Source organism: Tasmannia lanceolata, unplaced genomic scaffold (assembly GCF_043159265.1).
Source record: "Tasmannia lanceolata isolate RefF3 unplaced genomic scaffold, GAP_Taslan_0.1 ptg000023l, whole genome shotgun sequence".
Classification (NCBI taxonomy): domain Eukaryota; kingdom Viridiplantae; phylum Streptophyta; class Magnoliopsida; order Canellales; family Winteraceae; genus Tasmannia; species Tasmannia lanceolata.
Genome location: NW_027518700.1, coordinates 3,755,624 through 3,778,890, shown reverse-complemented (window position 1 = coordinate 3,778,890; position 23,267 = coordinate 3,755,624). Strand labels below are relative to the sequence as shown.

General features: G+C 37.8%; 1 protein-coding gene, 1 long non-coding RNA gene and 1 pseudogene across 2 annotated transcripts; 2 read left to right on the top strand and 1 right to left on the bottom strand.

Annotated features, from left to right (window-relative positions):
• Window positions 1-330: 330 nt before the first annotated feature.
• Window positions 331-2,174, bottom strand: LOC143856414 (uncharacterized). Its single transcript, XR_013238192.1, has 3 exons — window positions 1,646-2,174; window positions 1,473-1,558; window positions 331-679 (listed from the first exon to the last, which is right to left on the bottom strand). It is a non-coding gene; the product is annotated as an uncharacterized LOC143856414 (long non-coding RNA).
• A 5,833-nt stretch (window positions 2,175-8,007) lies between these two features.
• LOC143856338 (uncharacterized) lies at window positions 8,008-17,676 on the top strand. The gene is made up of 10 exons (XM_077366532.1): window positions 8,008-8,387; window positions 9,255-9,322; window positions 9,470-9,531; window positions 9,645-9,794; window positions 11,470-11,646; window positions 13,272-13,487; window positions 13,744-15,470; window positions 15,760-15,825; window positions 15,959-16,028; window positions 16,643-17,676. The coding sequence occupies exons 1-10, from the start codon at window positions 8,173-8,175 to the stop codon at window positions 17,330-17,332; spliced, it is 3,441 nt and encodes a 1,146-aa protein (XP_077222647.1). The 5' UTR covers window positions 8,008-8,172; the 3' UTR covers window positions 17,333-17,676.
• Window positions 17,677-21,511: 3,835 nt separating this feature from the next.
• On the top strand, window positions 21,512-22,405 carry LOC143856641 (uncharacterized; annotated as a pseudogene).
• The last annotated feature ends 862 nt before the right edge of the window (window positions 22,406-23,267 follow it).

Sequence of the window (23,267 nt, the reverse complement as noted above, 5' to 3'; positions counted from 1 at the left end):
AAGTCCATACACTCTCCATTGGGGAATTTTAATAGACTTTAATAATAAATTAAAGGGATTTGCTAAGCTCCATCACAAAAAGCTTTTTGCGGCTGGTCTGTCGCAATTCAGACCAGCCGCCTCTTGAATGGAGACAAAAGCTGTTGTCTCTATTCACGAGGTGGCTGGTTTGAAATGCGACAGACCAGTCGCGAAAAGCCTTTTGCGATTGTACGCTAGCAATTCCCTAAATTAAAAAAAATATTGAAAAAGATAGTACGGGTGTGCCATTATTAAAAAAGGAGTGGGGATAGGTATACGGATACCCTGTCATTTTTAAAGGACGAGCAAATGAGAGAGAGATTATTTAGGCGAAATGCCATTGGAGCATTTAATTACAAAAGACGACAAAAAACATCTGACTTCATGATTTACTGCAATGTGCCAATCATAATTCATCTATACACGTCCGATCAGATGCGCGTTTGAGTGTAACATTCTTAAATAAATAGAGACAAGATCAAATCAATTCAACACAGATCAGAAGACGCGGCCGCCAGCGTAGGTAAAATTGAACTTCAACACAAATTCCACTGTAAACACTGTTAATGAATCCGAGCCGTTGAAACAAGAGTCATGGGCCCACAAGATTTTTTCTTCTGAATCCATGATTTCTCTAAAAATGCTTGATCTCGAGATCCTGAAATAATAGAGTTTTTAAATGTTGTAAGCCCTTATGGTCTAGTATGCCCTGCACCATCGGATGATCCAAATCGCATGGGCCAGGCCACAACATAAATAGGTTGTACCTAAAAAATCATTTCCATAGGATGATCCTAGCCATCCGATCTATAAAGGAACTGCATATTATGGAAACCTCTATAGATCGGAGGGTTGGGATCATCCTATGGAATTAATGTTCGTGGCGCCCTATTTATACTGTGGCCCACCAATTGGACCGTTTGGATCATCCTATGGTGGGGCCGTACGGAACTTTTTGAAAAATAGAGGACTATACGGGCTAACACCTATATAAAATAAAATGAATAAAAAAGAAGGCTACCCAGTGAAATTATATGGCGTAGGCCTTTATAGTCCTGTATTTTTCTAAAAGTATTGTACGGCCTGCACCATAGGATGATCCAAACCGTCCATTTGATGGGCTTCAATGTAAATAGGTTCTGCTCAAAAAAATTATTTCTAAAGGATGACCATAGCTCTTCGATCTATAGAGGTTTCAATAATATGCATTTCCTCTAAAAATCGAAGGGCAATGATCATCATTTGGAATTTTTTTTTTTTGGGACAACCTATTTATGTTATGGCCCATCAAATGGACAGTTTGGATCATCCTATCGTGGAGGCCGGACAGTACTTTTAGAAAAATATGGGACTATAAGGGCTTACACCATATAAAATATCAGAAAACCTAATTGCAATTTGTCATTTAGCATGTCCATATTTTAAACATCTAAATGTAATTTTTTGCTTACACAAATTTATGATGTAATTCTTTTCTTCTGATCTTTGTTGGCTGCATTGGGCTCCTCTAACCACAGACTAAGCAATTGCAGATTATCTGTTAAAATGGGGAGAAAGAGAGAGATCAGATTGTGAAATTTCCTGGGAGATGATTTAGAAAAATTATAAATGAAAGCACTCAAACCATGGATATGGACATTTCGATCTGCTAATCTGCAAGAACAATCACAAGAAGAAACACATATGAAGGCTACAAATCCATCCAAAGCATAGTATTAATTATTTTTTAAAAAAAAAAAAAAAACTATAATTAAATAATTAAAAATTAAAGAAAAACAAGTCCATGTTTCACATTGAAAACAAAAACCCAAACCATTCTCTTAATTGCACTGTTGAATGTTCATACAAACATGTACTCATGTATCTATATGATAGATAGAGAGAATGAGAAAGAAAGATGATACATTATGTAGAGAGTGAAAGAATTGCCATCTTTTCCCACAGCTTTCTTGAACTTCTAGGCAGTGGAAGAAATTAAAGAGAAGAAGTTCAAGAAAGCTGTGGAAAAGAATGGAAGGACTTTGAAGATTCTCCTCTCTGAAAGAATTGATGATTGAAAGTCTTCAAAGAAAATGGGGTATAAAGCAAGGTGTTAAATGAAGGAGTGCAGGCATAGATAATATAAGTTAGAGAGAGAGAGAGAGAGAGAGAGAGAGAGAGAGAGAGAGAGAGAGAGAGAGAGATCCGTATAATGATCTCTACATTATCATATGTAGTGCTTTAGAGAGAGAGAGAGAAAGAGAAGGAGCCACTTTGGTAGTGCGTGGTGGGGTAGATGCGCAGTGCAAGAAGGGTGAAAAGATAGAAAGGGGTGGAGAGAAGAAAAAAAGGGGGTAGGTGAAAAATGCTTGAAGGGTTACTAAAATGGTATTTTATTTTTCAAAAGAAGTCTCCTCCTACTTTGCCTTATTTGCAAAAGGGGACTTCTAGTTTGTCAATTTACAAATATAGTCAGTTTTGAGTATTTTTGCAAACCTACTCGTCATATATTTGTGACCAAATTGCCTCAATGGTAGATTTTTCTCTCATAAATGACCAAAATCTATATTGTATACTGAGTTTTTATACGATGAAAGGCCTTATAGTCCATTATTTTTCAAAAAGTACTGTACGGCCCACACTATAGGATGATCCAAACCGTCAATAAGTTGATCCTAACCTTCCGATCTATAGAGCCCATCCCATACTCTTGGAAGTGTTTTTAGTAGATCATGCATAGTATGGGTGAGAATGGATTTGCAAAATTAACTCAAAATTGATGACTCTATTTGTAAATTGACAAATTAGGAAGACTGCTTTTGCAAATAAGGCAAAGTAGGAGACTTCTTTTATAAAAAAAAAAAAACTTCCTTTACAAAAAGAGAAGGGGGGTGGGGAGAGTAAAAAAGGGGGTGGAGAAAGGAAGAAAAAGAAAAGCCTCATGTCTCCATCCTCATCACATGCCACCATGTGATCCCGTTCCCTTTGTTTATTGGAATTAAAGGCTAGAGCGTAAGGGGTGGGGGTTTTTTATGATCCTTTAAAAGTATTTATTTTCTCTCTTCAAAAGGATTGTTTTCTTTTAAATATTCCGTATCTCTTGTACTCAACTTTGTCTATTTCTCTATACTTTTTTTCCTTTTTCTGGAAAATACTAGTACGTTCCCGGATGAGATCTCCATTCCATGCTGTATAGACCGTACACGTGGCATCTGTGTATTGGTAGGGTGAATTGCTCAAGTGGGCCATCCATGTCAGTCAGCCCCGACTCAAGAAATTGTGGCTAACGAATGATCACTGTACTTTTGACTGTTGCATGATTTCCTATTTTTTGTTGTCTATTTCTATTAATTGGACGGCTAAGATAGACTACAATGATTCATAAATAAAGCCTATTCATATGTGGGCCCACCAAATCAAAGGTCATGATACCAATAATCGTTTGGATTTGGATGGAACAACATGGCATGGAGTTCCATGCCGAGCCCCCACAATAATAAGAGTATAATGCATATCTCTTTCTTTTCCGTTTTGGTGTTAGCTAAACGGTGGATCCAATTTGGATGCCGAGAAGATTTTGATTTGGATTTCTCACATTTGCAGCCCTTTTTGCATTGTAATTTGGATCAAATCAAATTATTGGATTTCTAAAAAAATCAGATTTCTAAATTTGCTGAGGAAATAAGAAATTGGAAATCCACATATCTGGCAGTTTCCTTCACCCTTTTTGCTCCTCAACCTCTCCCCTCGACTAGGAAGTACCCCCTTTCCTCTATGTCTCCTTCTACACGAGTTGCCGGATCTATTCAATTTGTGTTCAAAACTCAATTCCAAATCCAAATACAAAATGAAAGGTATCCAAATGGGCCCTAAAAATATTGGGAAATGTTATATTAGCCCCCCTTTCTTCCCTTGCCACCCCTTGTAGTGTGAGAAGAATAGTCATAAAAATGGTTTTGAATTTCGGTCCTGGCTGAAACCAAAATTTTGGCCGAAATTCTGTAAAGAAATAAAAAATGGCATTTTTTTCAAAATTTTGGCCGAAATTTCAGAAAGTCATACATTTCGGTTTCGGACTTGACCGAAACCCGAAAAATGGTAAATAAATGGGAATTAAAAAAGAAAATTAGATAAACTTAAGATATTTTGAATCAGAAAATGGGTGTTATATGGGAATGGTGGTGGTGATGGACCACAGTCCTTTGCTGGCTCTGATAAAGTTCACAAAACACCCATTTACCTATCCATGTCACAGTTCCTATTCTACTGTTGTTCATCAGTTTTTGCCGAAAAAGATCTCAGCTATGCCATATCTCCAAGTTGGGTTGAAATTTGGGGGTGTGCATATCAATATCGAGGGCCATTTTTTGATAAATTCACTCCCTACTTTGTTAGTTTCCGGGTTTATTTTAACCATGGGGGATATATATGCCTTTTGTTCCGTCCAGAGAAGTGCCGAAGGGTCACCTTCTAAAAGCCATGATCTGTAGTCACGTCTTAGTCTATTGTGGGACTCGTGAGTCCATATTGGTCTTATTCCCTTACTTTTGTAAGGCTTTTGCGTGCACGATATTTCACCTTTGGCTACTAGCAATTTTGGTTTTGTTTGGCTAAGAAACCACGTAAGAAAAGAAGTGACATTGTTTTATATATGGTCCTTTTGTTAATCTTTGTGAAAGTCTTTTTGAGCCTATCTCTATGCTTCCATGGTGACTTGTAGCCTTCTCAATAACTAATGTTCCATATAAGGTGGAGCTGATCTGATACCAATATTGGTAGTGGCAAGAGGAGTAACTGTGTTCTTGAGAGGTTGCTATTCCTTTGATTGTCCTGTATTTCCTTCTAGGGAAATTGTACCCTCGCTTGCTTTGGTTTTTTTAGTGTGTCATCATGTATTTTTTTTAATGATTAAAGAGTAAGGGATGCAATACAAGGACTTCTCGAGGTTTAGTTACTCATTGTATAGTACTATACTTGCCTCAGCACGCTTAACTTTGGGTGACATCAATTACATGATTTCTACGGGTGACCATTCGAGGTACAGTTACCTGTACTTCTTGATGCGACATAAGTGTAAAACCCTAATTTAAAAGAGTTCAAGAATGAAGTGATGAACCAGGAGACTAAAAATCATTTATTAAATGGGATTTGCTGGCGTCCATCGCAAGATGGTATGTTGCATGTGACATCAACCACCTCGTGAATGAAGACAAAATCTGTTGGATAGTGAGCCTCTCTGGTTGCTGTCACGTGCAACAAGCCATCCGCGAAATGCCTTTTGCGATGGATGCTAGCAAATCCCTAATTAAATATATGTTTCACAAAAAGTAAAAGTGGCTTTTGGGGCATACACTCTAACAAATGCGGTATGAACTTGGTACGAAAGTTGCTACCATGTTCGTATGCAACATTTATGCACCCGGGGGGGGGGGGGGGGGGGGGCAGATTTGCTAGCGTCCATCACAGAAGGTATTTCGCAGATGGTCTGTTGCATCTGACATCTGCCACCTCCTGAATGAAGACAAAATCTGCTAAAAGTGAGCCCATGTGGCTACTGTCAGATGTAACAAACCATCGGCGAAATGCCTTATGCGATGGATGCTAGCAAATCCCTTATGCGGGTATAACTTATGAGCACACCCTTATCAGAGTGCAATTATTGACATAACTGGAGTACAAATATCAATTATCATCTATAAAATATTTTTTGGGAACAATCAATTTATATTGTGGCCCATTAAATGGACGGTTTGGATCATCCTATGGTGTAGGCCGTAAAATATTCAGTACATTTTATTTTTATTTTTTTATAGGTAAGTTGGGGTTTTGCGGGGACCCCTACCGGCTTATTAAAAAAATACTTCAGTACATGGGTTTACATCATATATATTCTAACCAGAATTTTGTGACAAAGCCTGCAAACCAAAAACATATTTCTTACACTCCCTATTAAAAAAAAAAAAACAGTACTGTATAACTTACACCATAGGATGATCCAAACCGTCCAATTGATGGGCCACATCGTAAATAGGGTGTCTTTAAAAAACACATTTCCATGCGATGATCCTAGCCATGCAGTCTATAGAGAAACGGCATATTTGGATTATCATCTGTAAAATATTTTTTAGGAACAATCAATTTATATTGTGGCCCATTAAATGGACAGTTTGAATCATCCTATGGTGTAGGCTGTAAAATATTCAGTACAAGTTTTTCTTTTTTGATAGGTAAGTTGGGGTTTTGCGGGGACCCCTACCGGCTTATTAAAAAATACTTCACTACATGGGCTTACACCATATATATTTAAAAAGAATTTTGTGACAAAGCCTGCAAACCAAAAACATATTTCTTACACTCCCTATTAAAAAAAAACAGTACTGTATAACTTACACCATAGGACGATCCAAACCGTCCAATTGATGGGCCACACTGTAAATAGGGTGTTCCCAAAAAACACATTTTCATGCGATGATCCTAGCCCTCCAGTCTATAGAGGAACGGCATATTTAGGAAACATTTATTGGTTGGGGAGTTGTAATTATCCTATGGAAATGAATTTTGGCACACAACCTACTTACATTATGGCCTATGAAATGGACGGTTTGGATCATCCTACGATGTAAGCCATACAATACTTTTTTTAAAAAAAATAGTCACTATCAGGACTTACACTATATAAAAACTCTCATAATTAGATCATTTCCCTCTAAATTATGGGGAAATGGGTGAAACGGGCTGGATCAAAATCACCCGGAAATGGACGGTTTGGATCATCCTATGGTGTAGGCCGTAAAATATTCAGTACAATTTTTTCTTTTTTGATAGGTAAGTTGGGGTTTTGCGGGGACCCCTATCGGCTTATTAAAAAATACTTCACTACATGGGCTTACACCATATATATTCTAACAAGAATTTTGTGACAAAGTCAGCAAACGAAAAACATATTTCTTACACTCCCTATTAAAAAAATATAGTACCGTATAACTTACACCATAGGATGATCCAAACCGTCCAATTGATGGGCCACATCGTACATAGGGTGTTCCCAAAAAACACATTTCCATGCGATGATCCTAGCCCTGCAGTCTATAGAGGAACGGCATATTTAGAAAACATTTATTGGTTGGAGGGTTGTAATTATCCTATGGAAATGAATTTTGGCACACAACCTACTTACATTGTGGCCCATGAAATGGACGGTTTGGATCATCCTACGATGTAAGCCATACAATACTTTTTCAAAAAAAATACTCACTATCAGGACTTACACTATATAAAAACTCTCTTAATCACATCATTTCCCTGTAAATCATGGGAAACGGGTCAAACGGTCCGGGTAAAAATCACCTGAGAAATTTATGGGTCATTGGGCTTGGACTCGCACCCGGCCCGCACACCCACGGGTCAACCGGAATTTTAACATTGTTTTGAAGATATTTTTTTATATATAGAGATTTGCTAGCCACCTTCACCGGCTTGTCGCCCATCCTTTGCTGCAAAGATTGGCAGAAGTACGATTTGTGCAAAGGTGGCTAGCAATAAATAATGATCAATGCAGGTACTAAATTTTAAATGAAAAATTAGGGAAAATGGAATCAAAGTAGCAAAATTAAGAAAAAAAATACCGAACGAGTGTAATAAAATATGACAATTACGGGAAAAAGTGCAAAGAAAATTCAAAAGCTGTGACAATTACAGGCAAAGGAGGCATAAAAAGATACAGCTGGCGTCGTTTTTTAAACTCTTGTGCTTAAACTCTTGTGCAAGGGCATATGAGAAGGGGAAATGACGAAAAAGAAGTAGTGAAAAAGGACATACCTGGGACTTTGACGGAAATTAAGGTGGGACGCATAAGGCCATAGCCTGAAAGAACATGCCGAAAAATATAGGATTATCGCTTTTAGCACAGTATGGATTGGTAGTAGCTTGTTTTGTTGTCTTGGCGGTGAATATAATAACACTTTTGGGCAAGTTTTAATCTAAACGTTGGAAACCCGATCTTAGACAGATCCGAGTTTACCTTTCCGATCCCGATTTGACTCGCCCGAGTTGTAACTAGACCTAAAGGCCCCGCCTATTTAACCGTTATTTGGCGCGAACCAAACCCTCGTTTTGTTTCTGTCAACATCTCACTCAATAGCCTTCTATTTCCCTCCAAATTTTGCCCTAAAAATGGAAGATGATGCTCTCAAGATCGAAGAAATTATGACTCTCCTTCATTCTTCAAATTCCCGCCATGATAAATCCTTGGCCTACGTAACCCTTCTACAGATTCAAGAACAATCTGCCAATGACCCCTCTGCAATCCAAACCCTAGCGCAGCAATCACCACCTCTCATCTCCCTCATCTGCTCGGATGCCTCCATCGACGAAGATGATGAAGAAATGTAAGAGTCTCTTTGAATCCTTCTTTGCTCTGTTTTCTCTCTATTTGGAGCACAAATGATTAAATAACACCAACTATAACAACTTAAGCTTTTTAAGTAATTGGTTGTTTCACATGGTATCAGTGTCAGTATCAGAGCTATTGCCTCACGGCAGGTCCTGGGTTCTAAACCCAATAAGTAAAATTCCATGTGTACGGCCAACCCAAAACGTGGGGTGACACATGATGACTCTTGAAGTATAGTATAAATGATTAAATAACACCAACTCTAATAGCTTAAGCTTTTGGAGTAATTGGTTGTTTCACATGGTATGAGAGCTATTGCCTCACTGAAGGTGTAGGTCCTGGGTTCTAAACCCAACAACTAAATATCAATGTGTAAGGTCAACCCAAAAAGAGAGGCCATGCGTCATGGGGAGCGCTGAAGTATAAATGATTAAATAACACCAACTCTAATAGCTTAAGCTTTTAGAGTAATTGGTTGTTTCACATGGTATCAGAACTATTGCCTTGTGGCAGGTCCTGGGTTCTAAACCCAACAACTCCTCCATATTAAAAATCTGTGTACAGCCAACCCAAAAAAAGGGACCACATGTGATGGGGAGTGTTGAAGTATAAGTAATTAAATACCGCCAACTCTAATAGCTTAAGCTTTTGGAGTAATTGATTGTTTCACATGGCATTGGAGCTACTGCCTCGCGGTCACGACACGTCTCGGGCTACAGGTGAGGGGGAGTGTTGAAGTATAAATGATTAAATAACACCAACTCTAACAGCTTAAACTTTTGGAGTAATTGGTTGTTTTACATCCCCTTTTGTAATTTTTATGTCATTTTTTTTTTCATTTTCTCTATTCACCTCTTTGCAGTGCTTCCCAGGCATTGAAGTGTCTGGGCTTCATGGTCTATCACCCATCCATTGTTGCCGCCATTCCAGGTTTGCCCAACTGCCTCCGCAGTGTCAAATTTTGCTGTTCATACTAATAATTTATTTAGAAAATGTAGAATGATGTATGTAGTCAAAATTATTGAAAATAGTGTTCACCAATTCACTTTTCTCATCTTTTTTCTTCTGGGTTTGTAGAAGGTGTCGCTTGTTTGGTTGTGGAATCCTTGGTGAAACTGATTACCACTACGAAAATGAAGGTGGGCCTTGAATGTAGCTCATATACCGGTGTTTTTCTTCTAGATAAGGCTTTTCTCCAACCTAGATATTTCAGAAATTGTGAATTATTACTTACTACACTTTTTATTTGTAGGCTATTTGTAATTTAGGGGTGTGGTGTATTTCTATTCAGCAATTTGATGCATCCTTTATCGCCTCCCACTTGCATTCTTTATTGAGGGCAGTTATTCATGCCCTTGACAATCCTGTTGGCTCTCTGTCTACAACGTTTGAGGCAATTCAGGTATTATTGTTTGGTGATGTTTGTTCTCTTTGTTCTGATTTTCCTACCCATCGTTAGAAAAGCTTCTATTAATCTTGATATATCAATTCTAACATTGACATACGCTATGAATTATTGTATTCAGTGCACGCATGACAATCAGTCTATATCTACATGTATGTGTTGTTTGTGTACACAAACTAAAGTAAACTAGAACAAGTTGAAGGGAACGAAGACCATTGGAGATACTTTGCTCAATTTAAGTGAGTTGAGCTAGTTGAAGCACTAGGATGTTGTCATAATTCTCATTTGGGTAGTAGGTTTTAGTCCTGTACCTTCCAAATTGTCTTTTGCCTTGGTTTGATTTGGAAGCATTTATAAAGAACGAATTGGCTTAAATGATTACCAACAAGAAGTAGAAGAAACGGAGAGAAGAATCACAAAAAACAGGAGGATGATGTTAGAGGGTCAGTGCCAAAAAAAAAAAAACAGAATAAGAGCACCGGAGTGCTGAGTAATACCATAAGGTGAGAACTTTTCAAGTATATTGCTGTCATAGATGATAGATTTTTGGCTTGTCTGATCAATTCTTTTGTGAAGCTGTGAGAAGAGTGACATAAGAAAGAACACACTAATAAGGAGATTTTCTTTCATACTTTCTTCAGGGATGCAAACTCGATGTAGATGCAATAAAAACATAGGGAAATTGTGAAGACGATGAAAAGGAGAAAAAAGAAGAAGAAAAGAAATGTCTTAACAACGGAAAAGAATATGTCGAAGAAAGAGTAGAGACAAGGATCACATAAAAGCTGAAATATAGGCAAGACCAAGAAATTCTCTGCAAGAGCAGAGAAAAAATGGCAGTAGCGACCAGAATTTATGTACTTCATTGGAGGATGTAGAGCTATGTTCTAATAAGGGAGACCAGATTAGACTATGAAATGAGCATATGAACACACTGAGGCTCTTTTCAAAAAATGAACACACTGAGGCTCAATCATGGACTGCAATCTAATCAGAGAGTACAGATTTGAATATCATAGGGCTTATCTTGAACATAGATAGGAGTTAGATCCCAAATGTCGGTTCATTCTTGTGTACCGATTGCTCTAACTGCAATCTAATCAGAGAGTACAGATTTGAATATCATAGGGCTTATCTCGAACATAGATAGGAGTTAGATCTTATATGTCGGTTCATTCTTGTGTACCGATTGCTCTAATTAATAGTGAAAGGAAATAAGGGTTCAATTGTTCACCTAGAGAAAGTGTGAGTTTTGACGTTAAGCATATAAGAGCTATTGGCATGACTCCTTGCATCAGTCCTTGGTATTCTTAAATTTTCATCTCCTATATTTGTTTAGCCAATTGGTTGTTAGCACGGTCCTTTGCATAGAGTGGGATGCTTTTTGGTCTTGTTGGTTCTACAATAATCTAGTAAAACACCATCATCTCAAATGTTATGACTGACATTGTGATCTAATGTCCCTAGTGATGAATTTATTCAATTTCATAATTTGCCTTTATGTTTTAGCATGATTTGTCTTTGATTCTTAATACTATTTTGAAGATTTAACCTGAAGTCCCTTAATCGTTTATTTTATTTGTCACAGAATTTTATCGATTTTTTGATAAAGTTCACGGCAAGCCAGACAGTCTTGGGTTCTCTTCTAACAATTGTACTGCAATTATCTCAGGCTGTGGTGAAGTTGGCTACACAGGTTCATGTAAAAATGAGAGATATGGCAAATATATGGGCTCCTCCAATATATAGAAGGCTTCTTAGCTGTGATAAGAGAGAAAGGGATATGTCAGAAAGATGTCTATTGAAGATTAAGTCATGCATATTACCTCCTCCATTGACTCTTTCTAAGGTGCTTTTGAATTTTGAATTATCTATTCAATTTGAAATCACTGGATAGAGAATAATTACTTAGTGGTTGATTCATGTGAAGCATATGGAAAAACTCTTTATCTTATTTGTATTTCTGTTAGGAATGGTTTAGATGAACTTAATGAGTAACTGCAACTATAGAGTAATGGTTTTGGGTGGGTGTATATACTTCTTATGTTGGTTAGTCCCTGAGTAATTTTCATTAATAGCCTTCCTAGATGATGAGGTTCTTGTCGGAGACCCTTGTCTTTCCATCTATTTACTACTGAAATCTTCTTTGCCCTCTTTGAGAACACTATAGAATTAATTCACCACCGTGAAGAAGTAATCAATGCCATTGGCATTCCATCTATTTATGATTTACAAAAATGCACACAAAGAAACTTGAAAAACATATCATAAACTCGACAGTTTTATAAAAATCACAACCACTCATATTGTTTAGTCTGTTGGGGCTACAATATCATTTTTTAGTCTGTCATCAATATAATGTTCATTATTTTCTACTTTTCATTATTTTTTTTATTTTCAAATTTCATCTTATTCTGCAAAAAAAGGACTTAACAAAAGTAAAAGTTCAAAACATTTCTTTTGATATTAATTACTACAAGTGATGCCTACCTTGCCACTGTCTGGAGTGGGAAACTTGGCAATGCAGCACACAATCCTTAACTTTGTTTGAATGTTTAAAAACTCACAGGTTAATCATGGACTTGCTTAAGTCAAATTGGTTTTGGCCCATAGCGAGTCAATTAAAAAATCATTTGACTCAAATCGCCTAAATTGACCCAGTTTTGCCTTGGCAAGTTCTTGATTCAGTACAAGGTTTTAAACATTCCTTTAATTACTCGATTCAAGTTATCTACCTTTTTGTACTGTACTTGGAAAACTCAGATCAGCTAGCCAGCGCATTGACGAGGCATTGGGCACCGAGATGTTCCTTTTTTGGTTAGATGATTGTGTTGGTTGAGTTCTATTCTCTGCCACAGAGTAATTTTTGCGACCTTTATTTTAATTGGACATCCATGTAGCCAATAATGTCTTCAAAGAATATTGGTATCCATTTTCTCTTTTAATTTAATCCCATATAGGAAGGCATCTTGGTCCATTAGCAAAATATGATGGATCTTGTTTTTACTCTTTGATTAGAAGAGATTAATACAAATTTTGCTCATTCAAACTGAGAATCTGATTTTTTCTCCTTTGACCCTCTTCATTTGTGGAAGTCATGAATGTGTTTTGAGTCTTTGGACATTTGCTAAGTATTCTACTTGATTAGTTTATCAAATAACTGTTAAAAAAATATGAGGTACTTTGTTCTCCATGCTACTTAACTTTTCTTTGAAGCATCAGGAGAACTTTTTTCCCTAACAAGTAGGGAAATTCTTCATTCCTTGATTCCACAAGCTTTTAAGCAGTAGTATAATTTAGCAGTAGAGAAATTCTTCGTTCCTTGGCGCCACAAGCTTTTAAGCAGTGGTATAATTTAGCGATAAAGTGATATAGATTACTTGCTCTTCAGCAATTTATGTGTGCTTTTGCCCGAATCACGTCATTTCGACAGTTAAAAGGTTCGAAAATGCTTGTATTTTTTTGCTTGAACAGGGACTTCCTGCAGACATTAAGCAAAAATTGCTTCCGGGGATGAAGGGCATGCTACAAGACAACGGAAAGAAGGTGCATAGCATCCAAGCATGGGGATGGTATATCCGCTTGCTTGGGCACTCTGCCATGAAAAACAGACATCTTGTTAATGAAATGCTGAAAATTCTTGAGCAGACATTTTCTGATCTCGACCCACAAGTCCAGATTGCATCACTGGTATTCCACTTCAACTTCAATGTATAATATTGAGTTTTTACATGGGGTTTTTAAATGCTATGCCATTATTGATATTCATTAAAGAACAAGTGGAATCCTCCAACATTGATTCCTCCCCATAATAAAGAAATGATTATGTTCCTTCTTCATGAAAATTTTCTAAAGGATTCATCAGTCGACCCCAACTAGTTTGAGACAAAGGCTTAGTTGAGTTGAGTTGAGAATAAAGAAATGATTATGTTCCTTGAATATGCAGGTTGCCTGGAAAGCTTTGGTTGATGCACTTATTCAGCCTCCAGTATTAGATGGGCCTGTGCCCTCTAGTGTATCTGTGGGAAATTCTGAAATCGAGGTTGATGGCCTTTTGAAAAGAATAAAGCTCATAATGACACCCTTAATAGGAATTATGTCCAGTAAATATGACATATCTGTTCGTTCATCTTGCCTGAATACATGGTGTTATCTACTACACAGACTTGATCTCTCAGTTAACCACCCCTTAGTTGTAAAGACTGTCTTGGAGCCTGTCCTTGAAGTAATCTTTTGCTCAGGGCCCGATAATAAGAGCAGCTGGATTTGGAACTCTTGTGTAGATGTGTTCGATGGGTTTATTTTATCAAAAGTTAGAGATGGTGACACTGACTTAAATGACCATGTCAATTCATGTAATCTACCGACAAAAACCGCTTCACTTGGACCCACGATTGGTAACAAAGATTCATGGAAGGATTATCCTATTAAATGGTTGGCTTGGGATTTTAATAACTTATCTTTCCATCTAAAAATGATTCGCATTCTAATCAATCAAGGGTTGTTGACAACTGTGAACCCTGAAAACAGGAAATTGGCATTTAATGCTGCTTTGAGGATCTTCAGATCTGTTTTAAAGGGAGTTCAAGTTCAGTTGAAAATGCCGTCCAATCATTTCAATGAGATTATGCTGTGGATAAACACAATTTTAAAGTTTGTAAAGTGTGTATGCGAAGATGTGACTTCAAATTCCATTACAGTTAGCATTAGTGATTTCCTATGTACTTCTGTAAAGTTCCTCGATGCCATCAGAGAGGAGTTGGAACCTTCTATACTGGAATCCCCTCTTTACAAGGTTCCTTTAGACATCTCATACATTAATGACTTGCAATCTGCCAACGATATTGTTTATTCAAAGCTGCTGGGCATCAGCTCTGTGGCTTATATGGATACTGTTTCTCCAATGGTTTATTTAACCACATTATATCTCCGCATGGTGGCTCAGTCTCTCTCAAATTTATCAGAAACAGAGATGGTCCCCCATGTAATGCAGAACTACTCAAAGTTTCTATTCTCGTCATGTGACCCTTTGGAAAGTCTACATGCCGTTATTTGTTTATTGTACATGCATGTGGCAAAATTTACGCATGGGGAATTCTGGTGGTTGAATATATGGAGAGTGATTGCAAAGGGCCTGAAAGAGCAAATTGACGCTGCCAGTGATCTTACTTATCTAAGAACTGAGTCTGATAATACTGGTTATGAAATGGTATATTGGTTCTTGTGCTACCCATTTTTTATATGCTATTCTTCACCTAAGTTAATGACTTCCTTGAAGACTAGCTGCTCAGAGTTGTGCCTAATTTCCTCAGACAGGGAACTTGAGCTTGAACTTGTTGTTGAAGTGTGGAAGTCACTTTTTGATTCTGCAAATAGTTCCTCACAGTTGCACTACTCTCCCATGAATAGTTTCACTGAGGGTCTCTGCAAAATATTAACCACGGTTTCTAGTGAGAGAATTAGCATACCCCAGGGTAGCACCGAATTGTGTTTGAAAAGAAAGAATCAGAACTTCTTTTTCCTCTTCATGACTGGTGAAGTCGCCGGTTATTTGTTGAAACAAATTCAGGTTTTGGATAATGTATCATTAAGACCAAGAGTGAAGAGAAACCAAGAGGATACAATTTACGAGGAATGCAGCAATATCAAGAATAGCATGGAGTTTGTCGCCGGGTGAGTCTATTTTTTTTTGTTGTTAGAACATCTCCACTGGTTGTGATTGCTCATGTGGTTTAATCTTTGCGCATTGATATGGAGTTTGTTTCAGGGATTTCAATTCTCTAAGGTCCTGTTTGTTTAAGCTTATGCCAACCGATTGTGAGTGCCAAACCGATTATTGGACTCAAAATTACATTTAAATTTGAGTCCAATAATCTGTTTAGCACTCACAATCAGTTGTCATAATCTTTAACGACCATGGCCTAAATGGCCCTGCTCATGTTCTTGCTGCACTATTCTGCAGATTCCTGAGGCTCTCGTTAACTATTACGGAAACAAAACTAGGAGCTGAGCTTGTTCTCATTTCGAGGTAAGTTATACTTGCTGGCTTGTGTGTGAATTTTCTTTTGCATCTTCCAAGAAGTACATCCTTACGTCTGTGCCTTTACGTGCTCATAAATATCTGGGTGTGTATTTATTTTACTTGTATTCATGAGTTGCAGGGTCTTTGCTGCCGTGGCTGCCTTTGTAGGTTGCCTTTTCTTAAAGCAAGATATCATGTCACTCATGGAGGTTTGTATTCATAGAATTTTTATTTTAATCTTCACATTATTCAGAATCATTGTACATTAGGAATTAGATAGAAATCTATCTATCTAAAATATATACTAAGCACGTTTCTTTCCATTGTCATTCACTTTCTTTTTAAGAAAAGTTTTACTGGAAATAACTATGTTTTGTTTTGATAGGTGGGGCCTAACACTTTATATCCATAGCATGGGTGGGGCCACCATTTTACCCTTGATCTGGTGGGCCAACTATTTTACTCCTCAGGTGATGGGGCGGGGCCCACCATTTTACACCTCATGTTTGATGGGTCCACCATCTCCACCCAAACTCATGCAAGGGTGCGGCCCACCATCTCTACCCAAACCACAGGGTGGCGCCCACCAATTTACCCCTAATGTTATTGATGATGTGGGGTCCATCATCTCTATCCATACCTATGCATTAGGGTGGACCCCACCATTTTACACGTCATGTTTTGATGGTGTGGGGCCATCATTTTACACTCATGCATAGCATGGGGCTCTGTATGCACAAATAATTACATGTGAACCCACATCTGAACCTTGGCAATTGCTAGCATGTTGTATTTCTCATGAGCCTTATTCTAATTTTTGCAGACAATCTCCAACCCACTGGTTCAATGGCTATCCTCATGTGCTCCTATATACAAAGAAATGAAGGAAGGAAATGCAATATGCCAGCTTCAGATATTCCTCACCCAAACACTGGATTGTTTGCGGAGGAGCCACCCACCTATCATCTTTGATTCATTATTTCTCTCTGTCCAAGCACCCCTTCTACAAACAGCTCTTGATCATCCATACTCCCCCATTTCTGATGCTGCCATTTCATTCTGGAAATCTACTTATGGTAAACAGAACAATTTACATTACCCTGAATGCTTACTCCCAGTCCTACACAAGCTATCGAGGAAGGGAAAGATAAACCTCCAAGAGGGAAGCTTTCGACTACTGCTAAACAATAATTGGGCTCCACACAGATATAGGGTGACTGCAACACAACAGCGGACCTCGAAGCGAGTAGAATTTACTGAAGATACTGAGAATGACTTGGGGTGTGTTGATATTGTGCCATTGGGTTTGAAAACAAAGAGGTTAAAATCAGCTGACCATCAGAGGAAGGTGCAAATAGCACACCAAGAAAGAGAGTTGGATTGTGATGGACATGGTCCAAGGGTGAAGGCATCCGCCGATATGAGTTTTACTCGAGGGTGTCTAGACTCGCAAGCAAACTACGAGCTTAGAAAACCAGAGTCCATCTTAGAGATGTTGAGAAGAGCAGGGTAACCTTATACTGTTGTTAAAGCTGTGTATATCGCATGGATTAAAACTGAGCCAGCACCCTGCTTACTACCTGCATGATTCAACTCCGCTCAAGGTTCCGAGAAGCCATTTAACTTATCAAAACTCGTGAGTCAAGAATGGAATGAAATTACAGCTTGTAACCGAGTTGCCCAAGTTCGACTAATTCCAAGGGAAATGATGCAGGTGTAATAGGGAAAGAGGGTTTTAACATATTTTTCCATGAATGTATATTGTTATGTATATTGGTGAAGTCATGACCAACGTTTAAATCAATGGGAATTGAATTGGTTTGATATCTGATGCTATAAAGCTCTTAAATGGGTTTAAGAAACTATACCCCTGTTACTTTGATTTGTAGCTTTATGTTTGTTCGGTTTGTTGCTTCTTGTTTTCACTTGAACCCTCTTGTAGTTGGGGTTTCCTCAAAAGAAATAGAGGCTCCCAAGTCTAGTTGCAAATGATATTTGCACTCCCTTGTTTTAATATTGGAATCCCTCTCTTTATTTTGGAACTTTTTTTTGGCATCCCTTCTCTTACAAACCAAATCGGTTCGCAATGTGATTGATCTTCTTAGATGGAAGATCAGCCTATCGGACAATTTTGAGTTTGAAATTCTTCGGTAGTTTGAAAAAGAATGCTTATATGTTATTTACTAATAGAAAACCCATTTGACCGCTTTTTCTAACCTTGTTTGGATTGCAAGAAAAACATTTTTTATGGAAATTTTTTCCTTTTGTTAAAGGGAAATGATATGATTATGCTTAATTAGAGAGACCCTAAATTTAAAAAAAAAACTTTTCCTTTCCAAACTTTTCCAGAAAATTCTTGCAATCCAAACCCCGCAAATCTATATAACCCTTATAAGAAGACTCCTATTCATATCAAGCAACTAGAGAAAAAAAAAATTCATGAGCTATAAAAATGTAAAATAATTTATTATACCCTAAGTGAGACCATGTAACACCTTTATTTTGAACTTTGACGATTGCCTATTGATAACCTTTTGGGGCTGTTCTCCACGGGGTAGCAAGGTGGGTTTTTATTTTAGGTCGGTGATAAATTCACCCCCTTCTATGATGAATTCACCCTGTATTTTAAAAAAAATGAACGGTACAGCCCACACCATAGGATGATCCAAACCGTTCATTTGATGGGCCACAACGTAAATAGGTTGTGCCCCAAAAATCATTACCATAGGATTATTCTAACCCTCCGATCTAAAGAGGGGCTCACATTATAAAACTTCTATAGATCGGAAGGTTGGGATCATCCTATGGAAATGATTTTTGGGATACAGCCTATTTACATTGTGGCCCATCAAATGGACGGTTTGGATCATCCTATGGTGTGGGTTGTACCTTTGAAAAATACGGGGTGAATTCATCACAGCAGGGGGTGAATTTATCACCACCATTTATTTTATCCCTAAATAGCCCTACTATTCTTTATCATTGCCCAGTATAACATGTAAGCAGGGTATAAAATATCACAATCCTAATTAGTAATTACGTAAGACGAATCTAATAGGCTGAGTTGTATAAAATCTTACAATCATAATTAGTGACTATATGCGATCACAAGGGAAAGTGCTTGGTACCTGTAATGAGTAATGGAAGAGGTTGAGCAGTGGGCTCTTAATAGGCTTGTAATAAATTGTTAGGGTGCTACAATTACAGGGGCACTCTTAAGTCTACCTATGTGAGTGTGAATGTGGTGTTGCGTTTTATGAGACTTGGCCAGTCTCTAAAGCACTCATGAAACCGAGCTGCAAACATAAGGCCAGTACACACGTCGGCTTATTAGAATCACATGAAAAATGAATTTCTTATGTGTGAAATGTATCCGTTTAGCTATATAGAATTGCTAGTTCAATGACACGTTTATTGTGCCGTTCTAGTTAGCTCTGATATGTTCTCACTAAGTAAAGCTTCAAATCGTAAGATACCTTCATTTATTCATACGAGTTCCAAGTGTGATGAGACAAGTTTATTTGATTTTAATATGGTGGGGGATTGTTAGATTTTGATTTCAAAATTGTGTTTTATAGAGTCAAGTAAAATGTTTTTGAAAATAATTTGAAGGTGATTAAACAAGAGAGAAATTATATGATTCTGGGCCGGTAGACCGGGGTCTTACACCGCTCGATCGCGAATCTTTCTGAAAATTGTTGGTTAAGGTCCAGAGGTGAGGATGGATGACGAATCTATCTGGTCGACTGTCTAACAGACGACCGCAAAGTTCCGAACGATAACAGATCATTGACTGTGAAAATAATAAGTTCCAGAGACTTGGGCGGTCGAACGACAGAATGACAGTCGACCGGGCCTTCGTGAAAAACTATCCGTTGATGAAAATGAATAGTTGTTTCTCCTGGATTTTTGGAATTGATTCGTGACCTCTTGCTTCCAAGAGTCATGAATGGTATGTTCACTGCCCAAAGGACGCTTCATGAAGATTTATGACCATTCAAAAAGGTGAAAGGACACAATCCAAATGACATATGTTTGAACTTTTGAAGGGATGTTTTCAAAGGTGCTTTTCAACTAGAAAAGTCACCAGATGCTCTATAAATAGTGAAGGGAAAAAGTCCAGAAAAGATGCTTATGATTAAGAAGAGATCTAGAACTTTTTGTGAAAACTTAAGAACATCATTCTCTCTTGTGATTTCCCCTACAAAGTTCTTTTTCAACTTTGTGTTTTACAAAATCTATCAAGTGTTTGTTATTTTGCAGAAACAAAGACTTGTGTCTCACATATTTGTTACTTCCAAAAGTGGTTCTTGGTTTGTTTCCACTTAATGCAAAGTGAAGATAAACAATTGGTGGTCACCGGGCTTCATACATCTTGGAGACAAATTAGTGGTATTCCTTGCACACTTTCTAGTGGGGGCTGTAGACACCCCATTTAGATTAGACACTAAAAATCCCGAAATCGAATAAGATCCTGAAATCGAATAAAGTCCTGGAACCGAATTCTGAAATCTCTGAAGAAACTGAGCCCTGAGTGCGAAATAACCCGAAAAATCTTTATTTGTAAAATAATTTCTCGAAATCCTTTGTGGAGCCTGAATGATCCCCAAACCAATTTAGGATCCTTTTTTGCTTAATTACCCTAATTTTTCCCTTCATTTTTCAACAAATAAAAAAAACTTACAAAATACCCCTGAGTTTTGGCACTGACCTCCTCTATTTGAATCCCCAAGTTCCGGTGATACTGGCACAACCATATTTTGGTACTTACATCAACCCATCTTGTCTTTTGGTATTTAAAAAGCTATCAAAGGTTGGTACATTTTATGGAAACTCTCACAAATGACTAAAGAAGAAAAGACAGATGAGTTGGTGCCATTATCAAAATACAGTTGTGCTAATATCATTTTCCTATCTAAGCAAGCACGGGGGGTGAATTATCGAAATGTGTAGTGCAAGTATCAAAACATAGGTGTGCTGATATCAGCACCCCCTCCTTATCTATACATTGGAATGCGATTAGGGTTAGGGTTAGTGAGGTGGTCTCATTTTCATTTTGAGCTTTCCACATCTCAACTGTATTTTTTTTCCGAAGGCATTGAAGAGTAGCTCCGCACTTCAGTCTGAAAAGCCTCTAAAGCTTTCCACTCTCTCACAGGATTAGTCTCTCCTCATTGTATACAACTGTGGTTGCAATACTTGGCATGTGGGAGACCGATAGTTGCCGCTTGCTGTTTCCATAAGGCCAGTTCTTTTTTCTACAATAGACCTCTGTTGTGGCTCCGACTTGCTGAATGTTGTCTTTTGGCACTAGATAAAGGACTTCTGAAATCCAATGGGGCTGATAAAAATGGCGAAGAAGTTAGGGTTCATGTTGTTGGTAAAGGGGAAATGGAGGCAAGTAGTTGTTGAAGGTACGACCACAAGTAATAGACACCTGGATTCCATGGGAGAAGATCAACACAAGCTCTCTGGCTCTCTGTTAACTTACCAACTTCTCCAAAAGCTTAAGCCTTTGGAGAAAGGTGTTATTTATCTTTTATAATTTAACACTCCCCCGCACGTGTGGCTCACTTGGCAAACACGTGGCAGGTGTGGTCGTGGTTCCACTTTCGGCTGACCATCCCATGTGGATTTTTGCTATCCTGGAGGTTTGAACTAAAGACCTTTGGCTTTGATACCGTGTTAACTTACCAACTTCTCCAAAAGCTTAAGCTGTCGGAGAAAGGCGTTATTTATCTTTTATACTTTACAACTCTCAATTCCCTATGCTCGGCAGTGTTTGCTCAATGCTCTGCATCTATTGAAGTCTTCAAAAGACAGTGTTTCTATCTCTGTATGTGCATACGAGGAGATGTGTAGAAAAGAGAATCACATGATAAAGCAAGCTGTTCTAGTGGACATAGCATATGTTGAACTGAACTTAGAAAACCATTTGGAAGCTCTATCAGCTACCAAAGAACTACTCCAACTTCCAGAATGTTCTAGAATATACATTTTTCTTGCTCATGTCTATGCAGCGGAGGCCCTTTGTCGCCTTAACCGACCAAAAGAAGCTGCCGAGCAGTTGTCTATCTATATATCAGACGGGAACAATGTCGACTTGCCTTACAATGAAGGAGACAGAGAAAAGTGGATAAGTGAAAAGGGTGGAATGAGATGGGGAGGAGCTGAATGGTTCAGTAGTTGCGAATAACACCTTGAAGGAAGAGCCTCAAGGTGTTGTGTTCCTCAAACCCGAAGAGTCTCGTGAAGCCCTTTATGTACATCTTTCTGCCATTTCTGCTATGCAAGGTGATATTGAGCAGGCACACTGCTTTGTCAAACAAGCTATATCAAGGATACCAAACAACCCAATAGCAGTGCTTGCGTCAGTTTATGTGGATCTTCTACTTGGTAAGACACAAGATGCTCTTCTCAAGTTGAAAGAGTGTAGCCATGTTAGATTCTTTCCTACTGGTGTAACACCATTGACCAGATCTTGATGGTTGTTTCGCCAGCTTATTTTTTAGTACCCCCCTGTAAGAGTCAGCTAGACTAGGAATCTCAGGAGTATCTGTAACATATATACAAGTCATAGAATAAGCCTTTTTTCCCCATGTTTTGGTTCGCTATGAACGCTGTTTAAATTCAATGAGGACCCGTTTGGATACCCCTTGGATTTGGATTTGGAGGTGAATTTGGATTTCCAAAATTCATGGATTTGAAATCAAGAATTTTAAAATTCACAAATTTATAAATAAATGCCGTTGGATGACCACGTATAGAATTAGATTTCAAATCTAAATTATTATTTTTTTGTTTGGATGCTCTTTGGATTTGAATTTGAATTCTAACAAAACCAAAAACCCCTAAAATACTTGATATAGGGGCATTTCAGCCATTTCCGATGATCCAGGGGTATTCTAGTCATTTTACCCTATATGGGGTATTTTGATCATTTTTTATGTCACAAGGGTGTTTTAGTCATTTTTCATGACTCAGGGTATTTAGTCATTTTCACCCGGTATAAGTGTATTCCGATCATTTTGCATGACCCGGGGGGTATTCTAGTCATTTTACCTAATATGGCGTATTTTTATCATTTTTATCTCATGAGGGTATTTTTAGTTATTTTAGTCGTTTTTCATGAGCCATAGGTCATTTTTACTTGATGTAGGGGTATTTTGATAATTTTTCATGATCTTTGGGTATTTTAGTCATTTTACCCTATATAAGGTTATTTTGATCATTTTTATGTCATAAAGGTATTTTAGTCATTTTGCACGACTTTGGGGTATTTTGTCATTTTTACCTAGTATAGGGGTATTTTTAGTCATTTTACCTAATATGACATATTTTTATCATTTTTTATCTCATGATGGTATTTTTAGTCATTTTCTATGTACCATGGGTCATTTTTACTTGATCTAGGAGTATTTTAGTAATATTCCATGATATTGAGGTAT

Excerpts from the sequence above, each read along its gene's own strand:
- LOC143856338 (XM_077366532.1), top strand. The coding sequence starts at position 8,173 with ATGGAAGATGATGCTCTCAAGATCGAAGAAATTATGACTCTCCTTCAT. Across the intron at positions 8,388-9,254 it reads GACGAAGATGATGAAGAAAT|TGCTTCCCAGGCATTGAAGT; the intron begins GTAAGAGTCTCT and ends ACCTCTTTGCAG. Across the intron at positions 9,532-9,644 it reads TTACCACTACGAAAATGAAG|GCTATTTGTAATTTAGGGGT; the intron begins GTGGGCCTTGAA and ends TTTTATTTGTAG.